The following is a 23,097-nucleotide window of genomic DNA, read 5'->3' as shown; positions in this document are numbered from 1 at the left end:
GCTTTCCTAACAACCAGGAACCTGGATCACCACCGGACTGTGCGTTTGGAACAACAAACCAACAGCCACAGGCCCCTCCCCAAGGGGCCAGAGTTGCAAGTCTTCTTTCTCACGGCTTTCCCACGATGCTTTTTGTTTAAGATACACACAGGTAAAACTTACTTGCTCTGATAAACAGACAGTCTAAAAAAAGCCAGAATTCCCCAAATTCGCCATGACCCCAACTGCAGGTCCAGTGCAGCCCAGAGCCTGCTCCTGCAGAGAGGCAGGGCAGCGAGGAAGGGATGAGCTGCTACACTGACACCTGATAATAGCCCAGACAGAATACACAGCAGAAGAGACTCCAGAGACTCACAGGAAATGAAGTCAGAGAGCCTACAGCTCTATGTAGGATTCATTTTTTCTTGTTTTTGGTAATTAACTCTTCAGCATTTAGTATTGAACTATAAAAGGAGATAAAATACATGTATTGCCTTACCCTATCCACTGCTTTTCTTTGGCCTTTTCTTCAAAGAGAAGAGAAAGCCAACACACTACATGTTTTTCTAAGATTTTAAAATACTTGCTTTAAGCAAAATTCAAACTATTTCCTTTTTCTCTTATTATCATAAAAAAAAACTTGGATCAGGAAACTTTGGCTGGCTGGCAGAATCCCAAACTGGATATTGCCCTGAAACTGCTATAACTGCACTATAAACAAAAGCAGGGGGGAAAAAACAAACAGCTAAACACTACAAAATCTCTAGACTTTTATAAAAAGGAAGAAAACACAGAAAGAGGAAGATTAAAGAAACATGTACTTACCTGAGAATCATGCTGGTATTCCTGCCCCTGCAGCTTGCAGAGAGGGTTGTTCTGGTCCCCTAGATGGTGTGGATGGTTGTTCTGCCCTTCCATGGTATCATACCAAACTCTGCCTCACAGTTCTGCTGGAGGGAATACAAAGAGGGGAGAGAGAAGTCTCATCATTGTCCATCCAGAGCTGAAAGCAAGAAACTCTTCCTGGAGGTGTGCCTACACAGCAAGAACTGAATCCTCCCCTTTCATCCCTCAGACTGACTCATACACGGGATTCTCCAGGAAAACTCTTCCCCACCACCGGCCCCGCAGGAGCTCAGCCAGGCCTGGCAGCCCCTGCTGTGAGCAGAGAGGACACAGCAACAGGGCTGAGCAAGCAGCTGGAGAGCTGTGAAACCCAGCACTCAACAGATAAAACCTCCACACATCACATCTCAGATCTACCTTGAATTAAATTATTTCACAGTATGACGAGATCGGTTTTCTTTTGAGCAGTACTGTAAAACCAAGCAAAAGCCTGTAGGTAACAGGAAGGAAGAACAGAAAAGTACTTGGGTGAGAGGGCCCAAAAATGTGTTATAATCAACCATAACACAAACCAATCAGGAGGAATGGGAAGTGTGGAAGTCAGTTTCCATTTTTTTACAATTAAAAAAAAGATACTGAACATAAATTTTCCAGCCCTTCTAGGAGATAAAAATCATACTTGAACTATCAGTGTGGCCATGTCTGAGCTTGACTGGGACAAATCCTGCTCATTTTATCAGCTGTTCAGGGGACACACAGAGGGGATCACAGTACTCCTTGCTCCACACCAGTGCAGAGGCCAGTCCTCAAAATACATTCACAGCATACACAGAACAATACACTAACGCCCTTCCCCACAAAGGGCTGTCTGAGGAGTTTTGGAGCTTATTTAATCATGTTATCCATACCTAGTTACTCATTACCCACATACACTCTGGGTAACATGTCACTCAGTCCCAGTTTTGCTGCCCTTATCACTAGAAGCATAACAGTGACACAGGAAGATTTAGTGGCCAACACAAGCATTTTCAGAAACTTACTTCAAGAGTTTTGGCAAGTATTCACTCAGTGTAAGAGCACAACCTGACCTCATTAGTGTATTAATAGTGCATGCCTGGCACTTGGGCAATGACTAGCTCTTAATTTAAAATGCAAAGGTATTTTAAATATTTGGGGGGAGTGGGGGAGAAAAATATGATGCAGAAGAATTTCTGTAGCAAGTCATACTCAGTTCTTTCAACAGTTGTCAGTGAAACAAGCCTGTAGCTCCAGCAAATCTTTCCCAGCCCCAGCCACTCTAACACAGCACTGGGGAGAAAGCAGCAAAAAGGTTCTTCTTGTTTCTTAAGCAAACACAATTTCACTCTAACAAACACTGACTAGAGAAGAGCTGTGAGAGCTGGAGTACCTGCTGCATATAAACAGGCTAACACATGGGTTGCTCTCAATAAAAGCTGTTTTTCAAAGTCAGTACTATGAAATTGCAGTGGGAGAAGGAAAATCACTACTAGTATAAAGTTGTTGGATTTTAAGATTCCTCCAGCATTGGGCATCTGTTGGTTTATTACTAACCAGGAGGACAGTTAAAAAATAAAAATATATCTCAATATCAACAATAATGTCCTATGAAATTTCTACTTTACATTATGCTGCCAGAATTATCTTACTTATTTTACTATCTATGATCTGAAGAAAGACTGCTTACTTGCAGTGAGAATGTAACACATTCCTTCATTTTTAAGCCCACAGACTTCAACAGTGCTTTTCTAAGCACAGAAAACAACACTACTGGGGAGGCTACTGACAGCCTTGCTTCTTGCCACTTATCTTGAAAGGAATTCAGAAATTTCAGATTTACAGCTTCCAGATAAGAGGCATGTCCATGCAGTGTCATGTGAAATACCTTTAGCCTAACATTGATCAAACATCATATCTGCTTTGTCTTGCCTTCAGAAAGGACTAAAGCACCAGAAAAGAAAAGGGAGCTATTTCTGAATACGAGAACCTAAGTTGTCTGATCATACACAGATTTGGGACATTCCTAAGAGAACTGAACTTTCCAGCTGCCTTAGGGAAACTGAAAGTATGATGACTTGTCCTGAGGGATTAGGCAATGGGAAGGCAATTGCCAGCTCAGGACAGCCCAGCTGCCACCAGCGTCTGTGGGAATGTGAGGGGAGTACTGGGGTCTGGTCACTGCTCGTTTCAAGCACTGCAGCTGGAAGTGAAGGAAGACGCAAGAACAAAATATCAGCTTTGAAAAAAGATACAGCACAGCTCACATGACACCAGCTCCCAGCCCAGTGACACCTTGGGGACAGCGTGTTCTGCTCCAGGCTGTCAGCTCAGCTATTCTGGGCAACTGGCAAGTGCACATTAGAGGTAGATTGGAGGGGGCTTCCCAGAGGGTCCTCACAAAGGCACTTCATCATGCCAGAAAAGGTACACGGATTGCACGGAACTCTAACTCCACAGGATCCTACATGGGTTTTGGGTGATGCCAAGACAAGCCGATTCTACAAACAGCATCATGTGAGTGGGAACCACACCACAGTGAAGAGACTGAACTAAGTAACATTTTGGCACAGTTAAAGCATGTAATGCCTCATTAACTGACAGTGATATTAAAAGGTAATGAATTCTCTTTAATCATTTTAATAAGTAGCAATCTTAAATGCAGTGATTAATCCACCAATGTCTAGAATGAGTGGTCACCATGTCTAAATCAAAGTTCTGTCTCCCCATCTAATTCAGTCTTTGACCTGCATGCAAAGTGGGAGAAAATAAACCCACTGTCCTGGTGTATTTTAGAATGTAACTCTACTAACAACTGGACCAAGATGAACAAATTTACTTTCATATCACTTCTTAGCAGCAAGACTATCACTGACACAATACAGCATCGCAGAAACCAACCAGGAAAGAAAAATAGCTACTCAACACAAAACCAAGCAGTGACAATAACACTCCAGATTCAATCTCACTTCCTTATTATCAAATAGGGGGATGGTGAGGAGCAGTTGCAGACAAATAATTGAAGGGGGTTTTTTTAACCTGTTTAAACAATCAAAAACAATTGTAGGAAGTAAGACAAGAGGTCTTGGACTAAGCTCTCTTAATATTGGCACGCCTTTACATTGTTCTAGCTCTGCACTTTTACTTCTCAAGTGACAGGCTTTTTTATTCCTGCTTCCAAATTTCCTGCAAAGCTTTGCAGTGTCAAACATTTTCAGACTAGGTCTTGACCATGATAGTAAATTAAAACATTTTTAACTGTATGAAGCATCACATATCTTTCCAGAAAGTGAGTAAAGGAATAGGGTGATCATCTGTGAAAGGCATTACAAGAGCCACCTAACAGCATTCTGGGATTACTGTAAAAACTCCAGTATATCATACATATAAGTCCCCAATAACACACAAGCCTCAAACTTCAACATACACAAAAGGAAATTCTATACAGCTCATAAAATCACTTGCAACATTTTCCAGGTTTTAAGGACAGATTTCTACCCTATGTTAATCAAGACAAACATTTACCTCTACCTCCAGAAACAGAATTATCTTTGGGAACCATACACTAAAAAAGAAAACCATTTACACCAATTGGGTTCCAGTCCCTGAGACAGGAACAGGTAAGCAGAGCAGATCACCATGTTTGTGCCTACTGGTGAATGAAGCACAGAGATTTCATGGAAGCTCTGTGGATCTAGCATGACTTCAGGATATCCCAGCTAAGGCATGTTAAGCACATATCACAACTGTTTTAGTATTTGGGGTCAATTTTAATCAGCCAGACAAATTCTAAATTACTTGGCTTGGCTGCCAACCAATGTACTAACTTTTACAGCAGCAAAAGTGTCATCAGTTCAGGTTACTTTCAAATACTGGAGTTTATGATCATTCAACATTAGCAAAAATTAATGACCTTGTATATGTGCCATCTCTGCTTTACAGCAACAGAAACAGGCTCACTTCCCTCTGCACTAACCACAAAAGCACATTTATCATAGCAAAATCAGAGGGAACTGTCATGAATACAGAATTCACTGATATTTCTAATTAATAAAATATCACTACTTAACTGCAGAGATGTATGGTGTCTTGGTGAAGCTTTTAACTTTGCATTACAAGACACCATGGAGTCACACAAAAATGCTCCTAGAACACTTAACCATGCAGGATTGTTTGCCTGTGCCTGATCCACTGGGGGAGTTTTTGAAAACAATGGAAGGAACTGAAAGATTTTCAATTAAATGAGGCCAACTTTAAATAAATAAATATGTGAGAAAATAAAACTGAACTTGGCATAGAGCTGCTTTACTTCTCTCAACAGATCATAAGGTATAAGCTGAGGAATTTTGAAAACAACACACTGAAAATACCAAAGGTTTCAAAAACTTCCACATTATTTTCTTCTTGTTAGCTCCCCTAACACATTCCTAGCTCAGTTCCTCTGTGGGTACCCTAGCTGTCCTTACATTCCATCCCTTCCATCTGGCTAGCCAGCAGAAAGCAAAGCAAAATACAAACCCTGCTGAACCCCATAGTAACCTGAAGGTATCTGACAGGTGGGATTCTCAGGACAGAACCACCCACCCAGGGCATGTGGTAGCAAAGGCCAAGATCATTAGTTACAAGACACTCATTAAGGATCAGAACCTCATCAACATCTTGGTGTTCAGTCTCACATACTGTATTGCCTGGGGTGCAGCTCCTCCTTCTCCAGCTTGGGGAAACAGCTGTGACCAGTCCCCTCAGGTATCACCATATGTCTCTGGTGCCTCAAACTCAACTACAGGCCAAATTATTTGCTCCCAGATGCATAATAAATGTGATAGGACCATGCACCTCTAAAGCAGACAAGGAAAGCAGCAGTTTGAGTGTTACAACTGTTCTCAGTACCAACACTCTTCACCTTCCTGCAAGACACACCAGCTGCTCCTGTGCCCAGCACACAGCTCCTGCCCATGGCACTGGAGGAGCCAGCAAACCCTGACACTCCAGCCCCTGCCAAACCTACCCTGGATGTCCAGGGACACAGCAAGGGGTGGCACTGCTCAGAGCAGCTCTTTCTGTAACACACCTCCAAGACTTCACAGCTTGGTAAAGGCAGAAAAGGCCACAGCAACTCCAGCTTTCCCTTGCACTGCCACAACTAGTACTCTGAAGAATGAGCTACGAGGTTTCCCACGGCTGCACCACTTCCTACTGTACAAGCGACATGACTCCATCTGGAGGAGTCTCAGCATTCCCAGCTGTGAAGAGGGGGCAACCGTGCCCTTCCCAGAAATGTTATGGGTTTTTTTGTACCTCTGACCTGCTTCAACGCCCTCAAATATCGCTCAAGAGATACACAAATATATGCTTTTCTGCTCAGTTACTGTATCCCCCTCATGTCCTCTTGCTACACAAGGACTTTGGAGAGGAAGGCAGGCAGCTCAGTTTGGGTACCTTACACAAAACAAAGGCAAGTCTTACATACTTCCCGAAATCCACCAGTTATTTAACCACAAATACATTGCTTAAACTACTGCACACATTCCCATCTTTTAACACATGGGAAGCATTGAGATTAACAGCGAATAAAATCTGTCAGTGCCACAAACCAAGCTCCCAGGTCAGTGATCCCTGCAGCGCATGCGCTGCCACCTCCCTGCAGCCCCCAGCACGCTCCTCACTGCAGGCTCCCCAAAGACTGGAGCAATGCAAACTGTTTTACAAAATAAACACAACCACATCAGTAACACTTGCTTCCTCTCTACTGCCCTGTAATATTCTTCCTCTTGCTTGCTCATAAAATAAATCTGTCAAGATACTATATGAGATTACCTATATATTTAAATGATGATCTTGGCTTACGATTACATTATCGCTGTGGCTCAGGGTATGTGCTGTGGGGGAGGCAGTCCAATCCTAGGAGAGTATTATTTTCAAGTGACTTTTATTGTCCATTATCTTACACCATTTCTGTCAGAGCTATGATGTCTAGTAGGAATAGTTCACAACAGAAATATCTTTGTCGTTAGTATTCTCATTGCAATTTAGTCAGATCAACCTTTAAATCTCATCCATCATACTGAAGAGCTTTGGCAAAGCAAGTACAGTAATATATGCTTCCATGCAAAACCTAATTACAGGCTAAGGTTAAAAAGCCTACCCTGTTCCTTCTGCAGTGCAAGGTGACAGGAAATCCTGAGCATCCCTCAGTTTCTCACTCTCCCTTTTTGCTGGTGAAGTGCATAACCCGTTCATTACAGCAGACTGATTCTGTCTGGCACATGACAAACTTACTTGAACCTAACAATTAAACTTCTGACAGTGTTTCCAAAAGCAGAAGAGTATTTACTGTAAATGCTTGACAATTTTTTCCTCTCTGCTCTATCTTTCTCAACAGTCACCTTACGATGACTGGAAATTACCATAAGCAAATAGCAGTCTAACATCCAAAAACCCCTTCATGTTAATGTGAAATACACACCTGCCAACACTGAAAATATATGAATATGAATGTTAAAGGAAACAGCATGAGGAATGTCACTGAAGGGCATGAGACAGGAGAGAATGCTACAAGCGTAGAGCTAAATAATACGATTCAGTAAAAAAACAGCTCAGAAGAGCTGCCTGCAGCAGGTCGAGCTGGCCAGAGCTGCAGCAGCCCCAGTGCCCGCAGACACTGCCAGCCCTGCAGAGGATGGTGAGCTCTGTCCTACCACAGCTCCGGGCTGCAAGCAGAGAATTCAAGCAAGAACTTCACTAGAGGGCAAATACATCACCAGTAAACAGTTGCAAAAATTTAGGACTTAACATTAAGAGGAAACGTATCTCTATATACACACATAGAAATGTAACACAGCGTGAGGTGTGGACACCTGCAAAGGCCAAGAAACCATGAAATACATGGAAGCATAAACAGACTCTTAAAAACAGTATCTTAAGATCACTCAGTTACATCGCTGTTAGATTTCATAATGCCATCCATGACCAAAGTGCTAATATATTACCTAATATAACTTCACTCATCCTCATTGACGTAAGCTCTAAAGGACAAATGAAAACTGGCAGAAATCAATTTTATCAGCTGTTAGTTTCAGGGAAGATTTAAAGGGTAAGCCCTGGATCAAGTTCTAGAAGTAATAAAAGCATCAGTCACCAAATGCAACTGAAAATCACAGTTGTATTTCTAAGTAGAATTCTCTTTATCAGTATTTTTAAGTACTAATGACCCCAGTTGTGCTTTTTAACTCAGCCTTTATTTGAAGTTCTTTTAACAGGTGGTTATTTTTGAAAACTTTCAGAATCACATGCCCATCCAAAATTAATAAGCTCTTATTAATAGAAGTTAGAAATATTCAAACTATGGAACTGACCTCACAATAACAAAATGCAAAAAAATATTTATGTATTTATATATTTAAAATCTTAGGAGTAACTGCTGCCCAAACAAAATCATGTCACAGCCCTCAGTGAAAACTGCACCTGCAATTTATAATACCCTAAAAAGGATGAGGATGTTTATAACAAGTTGACCACAGTGTTTTAATCACACCTTCCATTCCACAAACTTTGGAATTACCCTGCAAAGCAGCTGCAGATAGGCTTGTGTTAAGATTTTAAGCAGACCTTTTGTTAAGACTTCATGCAAGCTAGATTTTCAACAGACTTCTCACAGAGCCAAACCCCACTGAGAATGTTTTAGTAAAATGGTTGAAAAGCCCTACAGCTTTTTCATACTATGTCAACAACTGATATTCATTAAACAAATGCTGTGACAGACACTGTAATTCAGTGTTCCATACCTAGAAGCAAAATGACATTAAATCACCTATTTAAAGCTATTCAGAACCATCTCACTGTAGATGTCAATTAAACAAATGCTTCCAGCCAATAATTACGTAGCTGTGTCAAAATCCCACTCTTTCACATCACTCTCTATCTGCAGTTCAGGTCCATAATCTTGCTGGCTTAAAATGGGAATATAATTTCAAATACTCTGTATTTTAGTTTGGAAACAAATCCAGGAAAATGACCTGAAAATCGCCAGGTCTGACACAGCATCCTCCCCTCCCCAACTCTATTACTGTGCCTGAAGATGATACTTCAGTTTACACGCTATTTTTGAAAGAACATTTTGCATGTCCATTGCTTTCATCAGCTCTCACCACCAACCAGGAAGGTAGTTAGCTTACTTCTAATTTTAGTTTTAGAATGTTTGAGTTAAAACTTATTGGTTGGTTGTGGTTTTGGTGATGTTTTTTTGAGGGATGTTTTGTTGGGTTTTTTCTATGTTGTAATACCAGCTTCCCAGAATTTGGGATCAAAAGACAATTGTTTGTAAAAGTCTCCCAAATACACCTGAGATACCAGATATCTCAATCCATCCCTTACAAGGGATGGTTTCACATGGCTCCTAGTTAACAGTCCTAGGATCAGAGCCAAGAGCACTTGGTGATTTATAGCTATGACTAAGTAATCAATGGGATAAGATAAATGTTCCCTTTCACCAGACTAGACTATTCCAACATCTTCTTTCACTGCATGCAACTTCCTACTGCAACACCATGTGTAAATAGTTATGTATGATGTTTGTGTAAGAGGTAGATAAACATCAAATACATATTCACATCCAAAATCAGGGATGGATAGCAGCCAGTGGCATTTAAAGTGACAATAGCTCCTCTGAAGAGTGAATACTGTAAACACAGTACAGCAACAGCAGATTACAATTTCTCCCAACTAGCTTTCACTTCTGTATGTTTCAGATAAGAGCCAACATATCTTCATTTATATCCTGCTAGATGCAATGTTGAGCCTTCCAAAAGTATTCACTATATTCATTTTTACAAGCTTTGAAACATCAGAGGTAGATATCCCAGGCCACTACTGGTGCTAACGAAACGCGTATTAAAAATAAACACATACTAAATCTACCTGGAATTTTACTGTATTGCTTACTAAGCATGTAACTACATGCTCACCTTTTAATTTAAAATGCAATAAAGCTTTCAAGCCTGAAGCCAAATTATTTAAGAACATTTCTATTATCCTTCTCAGAATTCATTCATTTCTGATGAAGGAAAGATTAATTATAGGCTGGAAATACATTCATAACATACACATTCACAGAGACTGCCAGACATTTTCACATCATGAAATCATAACTGAAGTAAGAACCATCCCATACAGCCATAGGACACGCACTGTCTGACCAGCAGTGACTCCCTGATCCCACTGGCTAGGCGGTCTCCCTTCCACAGCAAGGGAACAATCACCCATTTGCACTTTTGCACTTAGTAAGTAAACTCAAGGTACTACCAGAAACTTGACAATCTACATGTGAAATACAAAGTTTCCACTCTCAATCTGAAGGGCCCTTATAAAAAACAAGAGCCAAAAATCAAGTGGTAGGGAAGACTGATTGTTCCCAACCTATGGCGAAAACACACTATTTAAGCCAATCCCTAAAACAAGTCTTCTACCACAGACAACTAAGTATCCAAACTACTTCCCCAGCTTGTTACTATCATGACACATTCAGCAACTCCCCAACCCAAACAAGAACATGACATCTAAAGCCAGTAAGACAAAAACAGAAGTAATATCCAAATTACAAAAACATTTTAAATAAGCTCTGCTGCTACAGCTCCTGCTGGTCTGTTCTCAGAAAGCTTAAATATATATATATATATATATATATATACACACACACATATACACACATTATATCCTAATGAAGTTGTCTATAAATAAAATAAAATTAGCACACTTCCAAGCACTTGACAGACCAAAGTAAAAGAGCAAGGACACATCAGATCCATGAAACTGTCCATGCTGTAACCACTCTGCTCATGCAGTTTATCTCTAGAGTCATTAACGTGAGTATTTAATAGCCAACATGTCTGTCCCAAAAAGAAAAAATGCACAGAGGAAGATACAGGTATTTATAGATAAGTGTTCACCCAACTTCAAACCATCAGACAACAGCTTGAAGTATTTACATTTCTCATAATCAGAAGTAAGAGGAAATGATGCTGAGAATTACACAGTCCAGGCAATCTAAAGATTTGTATGATTCAAATCCAAAGGCAACTTCAAAACCACCTCATAAAACCCTATGCAAAACTTCCAGGCAGCCAGATGCGAGCATAGCAGGAAGGGATTTCACAGCATCCGGATCTTGCAAGTAACAGCCAAACGGAAGCAGAAACTCTTCACTGTGTAAAACAAGATTTAACATTTCTTTCAGAAATAGCTGTGTTATAAACATACTCATATTTGTTCTGCCTCAAAATATGCTAAATAAGAGTGTATTACCATATATTGCTATAAAGTTTCTTATCTATACTAAATAAATAATTGGCTTCCCTATACATTGCTGATGTCTGCAACTACCAGCACCAGTTTCCAAACAATTGATGCAGCTCTTCAGCCCACACCCACACTCCTGTGCCACTGCGCGTAACATGTCTCCATCTCCTTTCCCACATGGGCAGAGCTTTCCACGAAAAACAAGATCAATTCACCAGTGCTTTGCAGATCAAGGCTAGAGGGCAAAACAAAGATGACCTGCTCTTTATAAATTCTACATAGAGACTTTTCTTACTTATGCTGACGACATAATGAAGTTCTTGCAGAGAACTCTCCATTTTCCTGGGCTAAATGCCCAAATTCTTTCAGGATTCATAAGACTTGTCTATTTAAATTGGGTCCTTCCCCCCATCCCCCTACAGAAAGGCCTGCACAAAACGTTCTGAAAGAAACTGGGAATTAACCTTTCAAGAAAATTATAACTAAATGTGAAAGCTCTGTGCAAGAGACAAATCACATTCCACCCTCTGTGTAACAATTTTCTATTATTCTAATTAGCTTCAATTCTGAAGCATAAACTCAGCAGTATCAGATTATTAAACACCATAAGCTCTCTCCTGCAAACAAAAATCTTCTACCCTGCCCACCCTGCACTTCTTTTCCAGCCTCCCCTGACTGCCAAGACACCACATTAATCTTGGATTAGTAGGATTCGGATGGAAATTCACCTGTTTGAGCAAGCTAGAAAAATTATGCTTTCCATACCAAGACAACAGCTCTCCAGTTGCATCTCCAGTTCCTTGTATCAACAATCTCCACCATCTACCACAAGGTTTATAGCACTTCAGACATTCCCAGCTCTACAGCAATGTACTGATCAGACTGAGCAGGTTCCCCCCATACAGGTACCAGAATCAGCAAAGGGGAGAAGACATGCCCTGCCTTTCCTCCCTCTACAACTGAGGTTCATCTCACACTTGTTTTGCAGATACTACACAGTGCTTTTGATAATAATAGTTTTTAAAAGCATTTGTGTCAGAGAGCATGAAACCAAAGAATCAGCAGACATTTGCAAAGGCCTGTACATTACGTTCTCAAAATACAGCCTCTGTTCTGTCTACCACCAGCTACCTACCTATTGGCCACAGCACCATGCGAAGTACTCAGGGTTAAAGCGCTAATACAATTAAAAGACACAAACAAAAAAGTTCAGCTGAGGCTCATAATGCAATTCAGCTTTCAGCAATTAAAGGACTAAGTAAAATGTCCTTTTCCAACCATCTCAAACTGCCATTCTCTAGAAGTAATTATGCAGAACACAGCTGAAAATACCTACCCTGAATGAGTTCATCAACATTCAAAGACAGCTGGTTACCATCAAATACTTACACAAACACAGAGGTTTGCCTCAGAAAGAAAACACAAATATTTACTGCATTTCAAAATATGCTACAATATGGTTTCTTAATATCAATGCATATTATGTGACACCTTATTATGACCTGTGAAAAACACACTACTAAGACACTACTACCCATCAATAGAAATAGTTGTCCAAGTCCAGTAAAATCCATGTGCAGATATCCCTGACCAGTGAAGAAGCAAAGAAACACAGCAAAGAAACTGCAAAAGTAGAAAAATAAAAATTGAAGAGCAGTGACACCAACTTCTCATACATCAGCTGGAGGAAACACTGCCAGCTTCTCCTGCCAGTCCCATGAACTCCAAAGTGAAGCTGATGAAGCAGGAGGGGACCTCAGAGACCTGTGCCATGGCCACACCATACTGGAGGGAAGACACCAGCACAAAGCTCCCGTACATAGCTACCCTGAAGAAAATGTAAAGCCAAATACTCCAAAAGGTGTGTCTAGCTGTAAAGGTGACTAAGAGAGAATGGTCCAACCAGTGCCAAAATACTGATTTTTATTGCCTTGTTATTGATGGAATGAACATTGCTGAGGCAGTCAACATTTGATCTTCCCACTCTGAAAAAGTTTCCTTCCTTCATTACTTATGGATTACAATAATGTCAAAGAGGTACACAGAATATTGAAGGGCTTTAGGGAAAACAAACAATAAAACAAGAACACCAGTGTGATGTGCTTACAAAACAACCAACTCCAAAAAACCCAAACAAATCTGGTTGAATCTCTGAAAACAGAATGACTTGCATTGAGAGAAACACTTGACAGTGTGTTAAACCAAAAATACTCCAAGGCCAGTTCATCCATGAGAATGAACCATAGTTTATCCATGAGAAGAAAGGTACAAGTAGAACATGGGCTCCTCTGAGAACTCATTAGGTCCTCAAAAAGCCATCACAAATGGTGAAAGCTGCTTTTGCAGCAGAAGCTTCATCTCACAAACATACAACAGAGAACTCTAAGAAGAGACAGTAGATACAACTTCACCTTTACAGGTACCAAAAGGAAGGGGCTTCAGCACTAGACTATGTAGAATGTCTGGCCTTATCTACCTTAGACCCTGCACAAAGTTTCCTACCACTCTGCTGTTTCCAAGAGCTAGTGGCTTTATGAGCAACAGTGGATGCTCCCCAAAAACAGGGTTTCCAAGTCACCAGCAGTTTTCTTGACTATACATGCCTCTGTGCCATCCTACAGCTCCAAACCTATTCACACCAGGTAGAGTGGTACAGAAGGAAGGCAGGCCCCTTTGCTCCACAAGGATCAGCACCATCAAGTTGCACTGCTGTGGCAATGCTGGTGGTAGCAAAAGAAGCAAGGGGAAAGGCAATTTCAAGGCAATTCAGAACATTACTTTATTACCTCTTTTCATAGGCCAGCTGAAATGCCATAGAGTTGGAGCAGATTTTCACTTTAACATGGACAACTACGGTGAGAACAAAGTCAAGGCAGTCATCCCTCCCTACTACAGTCCCAAAGCTTCCCCCAGAGAGCTGTCTGCTCCTACCACCACAGAACGTTTGAATTAATCAGGTTCATCAGCAGACAAAAAAATATTTAAACACTATTTGCAGCCATTTTTACTTAAGTAGCTGCAACTTAAGTCTTTTATTCAGAGAAAACTGCAGCAAGTTTTCCATCTCCCTGTATTAGTAATGAAGCACAAAAGATAAGTCATCATAGTCACTTTAAAGTACAAACCAGGGAGACTACAAGAAATTCCAATAAATACGTCACAGAGTAAGTTATTGCATACCTTAAAATACAAAGAACTAAGAGCAAACACAGGTAAAGAACCATACCCAGCACTGTTTACCCTTGGATGGTGAAGTTCTTTGAACTGACATCATGTTATAAATTGAGTAATTGACCTGCAAGGAAGTAAGGAGCTCAAGAGAGTTAAAAATTACCCTATAAATACCATAAAGATTAACAGATTTGTAATACCCACCCAAGAAGCACTTACTCTAAGTAGAACGATTATGAAAACACAGCAAGAATATTTACTACATAGTACTGAGTTCAGTATATACAGACTGCCACAAAAGGCAGCACTGGTTCTTAATATAGTGACAGCTGAAAGTCACCACTTAGATTTCCCAGCTGATTAAAGGGTAGCATACAGACACAAGCTGTGACTTACTTGCTTCTCTGGAATACATTCTTGCATTTGAAAAAAAAAAAAAAACCTTTTCAAGATAATTTTGGGGTTTTTTTGTTCCAGTTTAACATTTTTGAAACAAGTTTTGCACAACTCTGACAGAAGCACTAATGGAATATTGACAGTACAGAAGAGTGAAAGTAAAACTTCCATGAATGAAAGTGGAGGGAATTTTTATGTCCATGTTTATTGGTATCTATTCTACTCTGAGACTCTACTCTTGGATGAAAAGAACCTTAAAGCTTTCCTCCCCATCTCCTAACTGTAATCATGTACGTATGTCCTGAGAACCAGAACCCCCCACAAACTCTCCAAGTGAGGATTGACATTCAGTGTTCCTATGCAAGAAACAAAATGTTCCAACAAGGAGAAAACCCACTCCTTTCCAGAATGGCAGAGACAAAGTTAAGAACAGGACTGAGACTTAAACTGAAATTCCTGAAAGGAATCACACTGAATGTACTGGGTAGCTGCAATTCATCCTGCAGGTCAACATTCCTCAATTATTGCACCATCTGCAGCAATTTTGATCTTCAACTCCACAGTTTAAAAATCACTAGGTTAAGAAAAAAGTTACTCTCCCAAGAAGACAGTTGGCTCTAAGGAAAGAATTAAAACTGAAACTTGTATTATCCTGTGCCACTTGAGCCAGGAGACACTGGCTGCCTCGGAAGTGGGCACCATGGAGCAGCAAGCACAGATGGAACAGGGCTGTGCCACCTGCCAGCACACCAGCTCTGAGGGAGCAATCCCAACTATCCAGCACCCATTTCTCCTGTCAGCATGGACTTAAAGCCTCACTTCTTGCACACCATGAGTTTTCAACAGGTTGGTGGACACTTCCAGCCTCATAGCAAGTGGGCTTCTCAAAAAAACAAATGACAAAAGTAACAGGAGAACAGTATCTGTCACTGGGTCTGCGAAACGAAAAACTTGCAAATTCTTCCCAGGGTGTGGAGCAACACCTGCTCTGTCAGCAGGCTGGGCATGGGGTCACAGCCCTTATCAGTTTGGTTTTTGACCTGTGAAATACTAGTACACTAGGTGAGGTGACTATGATTCACTTGGACATAACACATGGACCAGTGCACCTAAAATGGACAGCATGACCTGTCCCAGGGAATCCCACCCAGAGCAAATGCCAAAGGATGTTTCTGGACTGAAAGGTGGGATGTTGTGCTGAAACAAGACACTGAGATCTTCTCAGGAAGGTCCCTCAGCTGTCTCGTGGCAATGCTGAAACGCGTATCTGGGGATGCACCAGCCAGGCTGTTGACAGCCATTCATTTTGTAAATAGCTGTGGCAGCACAAGATATTGTAACCCCCCCCCAATAGGGAATCTCTGCCCTTTTCTCTAGCATTGCCACACTGGGACTGACTACCCTCAATTCCTCAGTTCCGAAGGTTTCCAAGAGGTCTAAGTTTCGCCAGCCCAAGAGGTACCAGGGAGCACTCCCACACATCCTTCTGCCACCAGCAACACAAGATGGGCAGCCATCTCCTTCCCTTACCACCAGGCTCGTTTCCAAAAGGGGTTTCTGGAACAGCATCAGCACACATGGAAAAACAACATTTCAACGTGATTCCCAGCTGATGTTACACAAACAATCCATCCTTTGAATAAACAAACAAACAAAACAAAACCACAGAAAAAAAACAAATTACACATTCTATTGAGATAAATCAACCTAAAGGTGCAGCCACATTTTAAAGACACAGTGAACTGAAACATGCAGGGACCACCGCACCAGCCAGCTCCTGGCAGATAAACCAGAACAGCTTCAGAATAAGAACCGCTAGAAATTACAACCAAAACCAGTAAATACTTCGATAAAACTACAAAACAAATTGCCTTCCTGAAAAGCAAATGCATTGATCTGTCAAGGTTGTTGCCCAATGTTCTGTCCAAAGGCAGGAGATGGCTTGACACCTGCTTGGACTCATCATGTGACACACACACACTAAGGCTGGAGTCCAGAACTGGAGGTCTAGGTTATTCAAAGCAAATAAACACAAAAACTTTAAGAAGCATCCAGGGATTGTAATCAATATATTATTAGTATAACTGCCAATAGTTCAGGGAAAAAAAAAAGTATGACAGTGAGGAGAGAAGCATTATGCCAGCAGCAGCAACTTTTTAATTTAAAAAGAACAATCTTGCCATCTTCTGCATCTGGTGATTAGACATGTCTTAACTATTTTAGTAAGTTCTATAATTGCTGTGATGTACTAGCTCATAGAACAATAAAACTGCATATCCAAATGGCAATCTAAAACTGAGTTCATGTGGTTCTGTGCACAAACTGTTTCTACCATCTTGAGATCTTAGCAGAAAACACTCAGCTCCAATAAACCCATTTGGCCTCTCACACCTGCTCTTTTTCAGACCATCATACTTGGACTCTATTAAAAATACAGATTTGCTACATGCTGCTTTGACAATTTCTCTTTTACCTGATTTTGTTGTACAAAACATATTAAAAGAACAGGACAGACAATACCACCCTACCTTACTGCAGCACAGCAGACTCCAAAGAAGTTGGATTCATAAACTATCTGAAAGTTGTCTTTTTTTTTTTTTGAGACATACTAGGTAATGCATTCTGAGTGCTACACAAGCATTTGTGAGGTTTCAAGAATGCTTCAGAGTATGTAATTCCTAGAGTCTCATTCACTTACATGATTTAGTTTCAAATAGATAAGAGTCTGGTGTTAGTTCACTTAAACACGTAACAGGAAACTCAAATTTGACTAAAAGGTTATATTACATTACTACTGCTTTTGTACAGAAAACTTTTAGAAGAAGCTAAGGGGAAGTTTTTTTTCCTCTCCCATCTGCGATAGACAGCTGTTCACTGCCTGGAATCTATGACAGCAGACACTTCAAGTAGCACCACACTTCAGAAATTTAATTTCTTTAATTGTACTGACACTATAAAATTATTTGCAATGTACCGTGCCATGTCAGGCAGTAAGCTGTGTCATATGACTGAACACAGGAAGTCACATTTACTGTTTTAATTGAACAAAAAACTTTTTTTTTCAGAAATATTTTTAAATGTTAAACAATTCAAGAGATTTCTCACACATGCACAGCAACAGCACTTCCAGCAAGTACAGATGTTCAAATAGTTAGCACAGGTTAGAACTTGAAGTAAACTTGATCCAATCCAGCATGCATATAAAAATAAGTCAAGATAGAAAAAGAGCTATCTACCCATAAAAAGACTTAACAGCTTTACAGACTGCTGCATTTGAACCACTGTTACAAGTAACTCCCTGTGGTTTTCTGTTTTTAAATAAAACTTTACTTAGAAGCTCTAGAAGTGCCCACTTTGTCCCACACTCACACAGCACCTCGATTCTCCCTGTCCTACGTTCCAGCCAACTAAAGACAGCAGCTTCCAATCTGGCTCTACAAACACACACCCCCTCAGACACCCCCCCCCCCCCAAACCTGTATGAAATTTTAGAAGTATTTTAAACAGCATGATGTTTTAGGTATTTCAGACACATTGTAGGAGCTTCAACATGCTTGAAAAAAACACAATGATTTTGAACTCAGTTTTTAAATCTAGATTTTGCATGCAAATTTCTTGGCTTATGTTAGTTGTGGTTGTTGTTTTTTTTTTTTTCTTCAAAAAGAACAATGTTGTCTGGGCCAACATTACCTCTCAGTTTGAACACATTCTTCTTCTATCCCCTAGATACTGTTCTTTTTTCCCTTTTTACCTTTAGAGACACAGCTCTACAGTGAAACACGGACGAAGTGGTAGAGACTTCTGACAACATACAATGTCCAAGGTGCTCTGCAGCTGACAGACCACTGCCCCCCTAAGCATGATGCCAAGGGGCCCAGCCTGCTTCCCTAGTGCACACCCCTGTCCCTCCACTGCACCAATCCTTTCATCCCTTGGTGGGCCAACTCCATTCTAGGAAAACCCAAGGGCAAGCCAGGGAAAACACAAACCGACCTTTCAGCAGCCACAAAGAGTAAAGTGGTTCAACTCTTATTTAATGAAACTTTTTTGCCTTTTCCCCTCCTTTTCCTTAGTTTTGTACCAATTTACTCAGCTGAGCCAAATCCCCAACATTCAGAATGCCAGCCCTGTCACAGGGGAACAGAGAACCTCAGGGAAAACATCCCAGTCAGTAGCACCAAGCTGTCTGATGTCAGCTCAGCCACCTAGGAACTCTGCTGCCTTTGAGACAGACCAAATCTCTTTGAGTCTGTTATCCTCAGCCTCCAGATAAACAGCACTTATCTTTTAGTGCACTTAGAGATCTACTGATGAAAAGCACAAGGAACTTGCTGAGTACTTGCATGTGCTTGTACTAAAAGCTTTGCAAAGGGAAGGGCAAGTGTAATAAACACAGTGTTAACAGGACTTAGTAACAGAAGAAACTGTTTTCAAGTCCTCTGCCTTTAATAGAACAAACTGTTAATTCTGTTCATTTGAGACACCCTTGAACTCTCACAATTTCATACTAGCAAAGGCTATTTTGTGCAGTCCCCAGAGCGTGGCAAAGACACAGGTAAGCCTCCTGTGCTGCCAGGCCTGTCCTGTAACCAGCAGCAGGCTGGGTCATCATTTTCTTGCCAAAAGCCACATTTTCAGGGTCTTCAGTAACAAGCAGTATCAAAGCAAACATGAACTATATTTCAACTGCATGAATATTGCTTGCTTTAATATTGCAAGAAGGTTTTTCTGGAATTTATACTGGATACAAAGACACATACCACGTAACTTCCTACAACCAACCTGGTCAAGCACCTGCAGAGCTGTACAGAATTAGTCACCATCATTCCCATGCAAGGTATACCAGACTGGTTAAGTGAGTTTACACAACAAATGCAGGAGTGTGTCACAGGTAGAATGGCTATTCACAGCTTCCTTAATCATAATTCTGTGCTCCAACCACACAGAGCATGATGGCCACTGTCTGTGCAGATGAGTGGTGAATTGCAGTGACACTGAGAAAGCTGCAATTAACACATGTTCACTCAATGGTAAAGAGCTGCCCAACTTCTACAATGAGGGTCCATGGATTTATTTTTCGTGTTTGCTGGAAAGCACCATGAACAACCTCTTCTACAACCAAGACCATCTAAGAAAAGCACATCAGAATGATGAAAGCTAAAACACAAGCTGAGCTATTAAGCTTGTGAGCTGTAAGGGCTGTAGCCCAACTCAGCTTTCACTCAGGACAGAGCAGAAGTCAAGCCCCAGAGGTCATACTGATGCCCACTTTCATTTTTTTATTATTTTTTTTTCCTCTTGAAAAATTTAACTTCCTCTGCTCCTGCAGCAACACAGTCAATTTTGTTGCTTTAAACTCAGAATGGATACATTTGATTTCCACCACCTGCTGCACTTGCTGGCCACGCCAGTTCCCACTGCCCAGCCTGCACTGCCATGCTGTCTGTTGCACATACACTCCTCAGAGCCTTGAGCTTGAGCATATTTGGCACTACATAAAGCAGGAAAAAATGTTATAGTACATCTAGCAAAGGTGTTCTGAAGGTGCACAGGAGATGGATTTCTTGGTAACTGCCTCCCTTTTACAGCTAAGTAAGCAAAGGTAGAGAAGGAAAAAAACCCACACAGCTATTTCTGGCTCCTATTCCCATACAAAAAGAACACTCACTTTACTCAGAGTAAACAGTAATTAATAGATCATTCAGTACACAGAAAACTCTTTATAGCCACTGAAAGAAGCCTTCAGACCAACAGGTAGCTCTGAACAAATCCATAAAGGATGCTGTTAGATAGATCTCAGAATCAACCTCAATTTTCTCTAGTACACCCTGATTATTATGAGAAATAAGAAGAGCCAGCCAGTGTAAGCTCAGTATTTTCAATGTACACAAGTATCATATATTGACATAAAACTTTTTGGGTAGGATTACTGAAGGCAAGTACTGCAAGAAAATTATGCTTCCTGGTGTGGGCTTGGAGTCCAAGTTATTCATCTTCACCTGCTTTTCTCCCAACAAAATGAATACTAAAGAATACAAAAAGGTATATTAAACATCATATGCAAAATACACATCCATCCTCTCTTGTAAAAACACTTGTCAGGAAACGTAATTCCAGAGGAAGGAGGGAAGCTAAAATAAGCAGAAGTGTTTTATACATCACAGGTGTTAAGAAACCAAAAGGTTGATTCTCCTCTGACAGGTCCCTCAGGGGTGACAGCAGTCACTCACACTGCATCTACACATCTCACTTCCCACACAAGATGCTGTTTTTCTGCCATAAAAAAAGTTTCTCCCAGACCCCATTTTATTTAGGTCTCTAAGGAATCAAACCATAGGAAACAGGGCAGCAACACTCTTATCTAACAGAAGTTCCTTTTTTTTTTCTTGTCTCTTGCTGCTTAAAAGAATATGACTGTCACAAAGAACGCAGACAGGAACAAATAAGAGTGGAAAGAGTTTGACTCAGTGTCAAGAGACGTCTCAAAATGTAAAAACAGCAGAAATGCTGCAGAAGTTAAATGGTTGCTTACAATGACTCACAAAAATGAACTTTTAAAGGAGACACAGAAATGGCAGCAAGACAGTCATAAAGCGTCAGGAACTTGCATCACTGGACTTCTAATTGCTACAATATTTCCTATCACTCTACTTACACTGCAATAATGCCACAGGCAATCATCATTGGCAGAAATACTCTGTGTGTGAGAACAGACAGACAAACAGATGGAGCTCAGAAATCCACCATTATTCCAAACAAGCACAAATCAGACTTCGGAGGGAATAACATGCTGGGGAAAAAAGAAAAAAAGAAGGTATTTCATAGTTCAGCTCTGACATGTGCTCTCTCGAAAGCAACGTGGTATTCCGCAGAGCGCTGGTTTTACCTCAGAGTTCCTATCGTCAGAGACAACACAGACGGAGCAGCCCGAGAACAGGTCAGGTCCCCTCCCGGGAGGGCGCTCCGGGAGCTGCGGGCCCGGGAGACCAGCGGGAGAAGCCGGGAGGGTCTCAGGCCGCGCCCAGGGGCCCCCGCAGGTCCCGGGGTTCTGCCCCGCAGCCCCAGGAGCTCCCGGGTCTCCCGGAGAAGGAGCAAACTAAGGGAAACCCATCCCGGGCTGTGCGGGGCAGCGCGCGGGGCCGGCGGCGGGGCCTGCGTGCCTGGTCCGGGGCAGCTTCCCCGCAACGCCTCCCAGAGCCTCCGCCGCGGCACCAAACCGCCCCAGAGCTCCTGGGTTGGGAACAGTTTTAACTTCGCTCAAATCTCACCGCTGCCAGACCAGCCCTCCCCGCAGGAGCCGCTGCCGACCCGCCGGCCCTCACACATTCCCGGGCGACATTCCCCTTCGTTCCCCGCTCCTGCCCGGGCACGTGCCGGCCCCGGCCCGCCGGCCACGAGGCGCCGGGAGGGCTGCCCGGACCCCGGCCCCGCCACCTCCCGCCCCCTCCCCAGCTCGGCCTGCGGCCCGGGCCGGCGGGGCCGCCCGAGGCGGGGGGCGAACGGCCGAGGCGCTGCCGCAGCGCCCGAGGGGCCCGCGGCGGGCACACCCCCGGCCCGGCCCGGCCCTCGCGGGGCCCCGCGGTGCTCACCTGCGGCCGGCGAGGCGGCGGAGGAGCGGCGGTGCCGGGGGGGCGGGGAGGGGGTGCCGGGGCCCTGCAGCCCCTCAGCGAGCGCCGTGTCCCGCAGACAACTTCGTCGCGCGCGCTCGCCGCTCGCCCGCGCGCACGCACGCTTCTCGCCGCCGCTCGGGCGCGCGCCCCGGCGGTTGCCACGCAGGCCGGGCGGCCGGGGGCGCGCGCGGGGCGGTGCCGAAGGGCCCACGTGCAGCCCCGCCCCGCGCGGCCCCGCTCCCCGGGCCGCTCGGCGGGTCCCGCGCCCCGCGCGGCGGCAGCGCCCGAGCCCGGCGGCCCCTGCGGAGCCGAGCGCCAGCGGAGCCCGCCCCCGCCGCCTTTCCGCCCCCGGAAAACGACGGCTTCCCCGCGCTCCGGGGGTCGGAAGAAATGCCCGCGGCTCACCCCGCTCTTAAAACCGGCCCGGCGCCTGCTGGCGGGGCTTCCCGTTTATAGCTGTCCGCCGGCGGCCCCGGGATCAGCTCCTTCCTTCCGCCGAGACAGAGGCGGGGCGGCCCGGGCGGGCAATTCACTGCAGATCGGCGGGGCCGCCGCCTCCTCCGGCTGCTCCGCGCCGCGTCGGCGCTCGGGCCCCGCACCGCCCGTACATCGATGCACTTCACAGCCTGGCCGCGTTTTCAAGTGAACAAAAACCTGAAAGGGAACTTTACAATAAACAAAAACAAAACTAGCAAGTCTCATCTCCGTGTCTGAGCTGGCGCGGGGCAGCAGCACAGCTGGGGAGAAATGGCACTGATGGGATCTTGTCACCTGCGCTCCGCCGCGC

General features: G+C 43.1%; 1 protein-coding gene across 5 annotated transcripts in view; it reads right to left on the bottom strand.

Moving 5' to 3' along the window:
• Nucleotides 1-22,733, bottom strand: part of NEK6 (NIMA related kinase 6) — a 57,241-nt gene extending 34,508 nt beyond the window's left edge. The window contains exons 1-3 of one of the 5 annotated variants that reach the window (XM_051637029.1): nucleotides 22,290-22,550; nucleotides 21,356-21,490; nucleotides 805-929 (exon numbers count right to left, since the gene is read on the bottom strand). In XM_051637029.1, the coding sequence (XP_051492989.1) occupies nucleotides 805-897 (93 nt within the window). In that variant the 5' untranslated portion in view covers nucleotides 898-929; nucleotides 21,356-21,490; nucleotides 22,290-22,550. Of the gene's footprint in view, nucleotides 1-804; nucleotides 930-21,355; nucleotides 21,491-22,289; nucleotides 22,551-22,715 lie in introns of those variants that run through there. The other 4 variants (XM_051637026.1, XM_051637030.1, XM_051637028.1 and 1 more) reach the window with 4 other exon arrangements.
• Between the last annotated feature and the right edge of the window lie 364 nt (nucleotides 22,734-23,097).

Source organism: Apus apus, chromosome 19 (genome assembly GCF_020740795.1).
Source record: "Apus apus isolate bApuApu2 chromosome 19, bApuApu2.pri.cur, whole genome shotgun sequence".
Taxonomy (NCBI): Eukaryota; Metazoa; Chordata; class Aves; order Apodiformes; family Apodidae; genus Apus; species Apus apus.
This window is presented reverse-complemented; position numbering and strand designations above follow the sequence as displayed.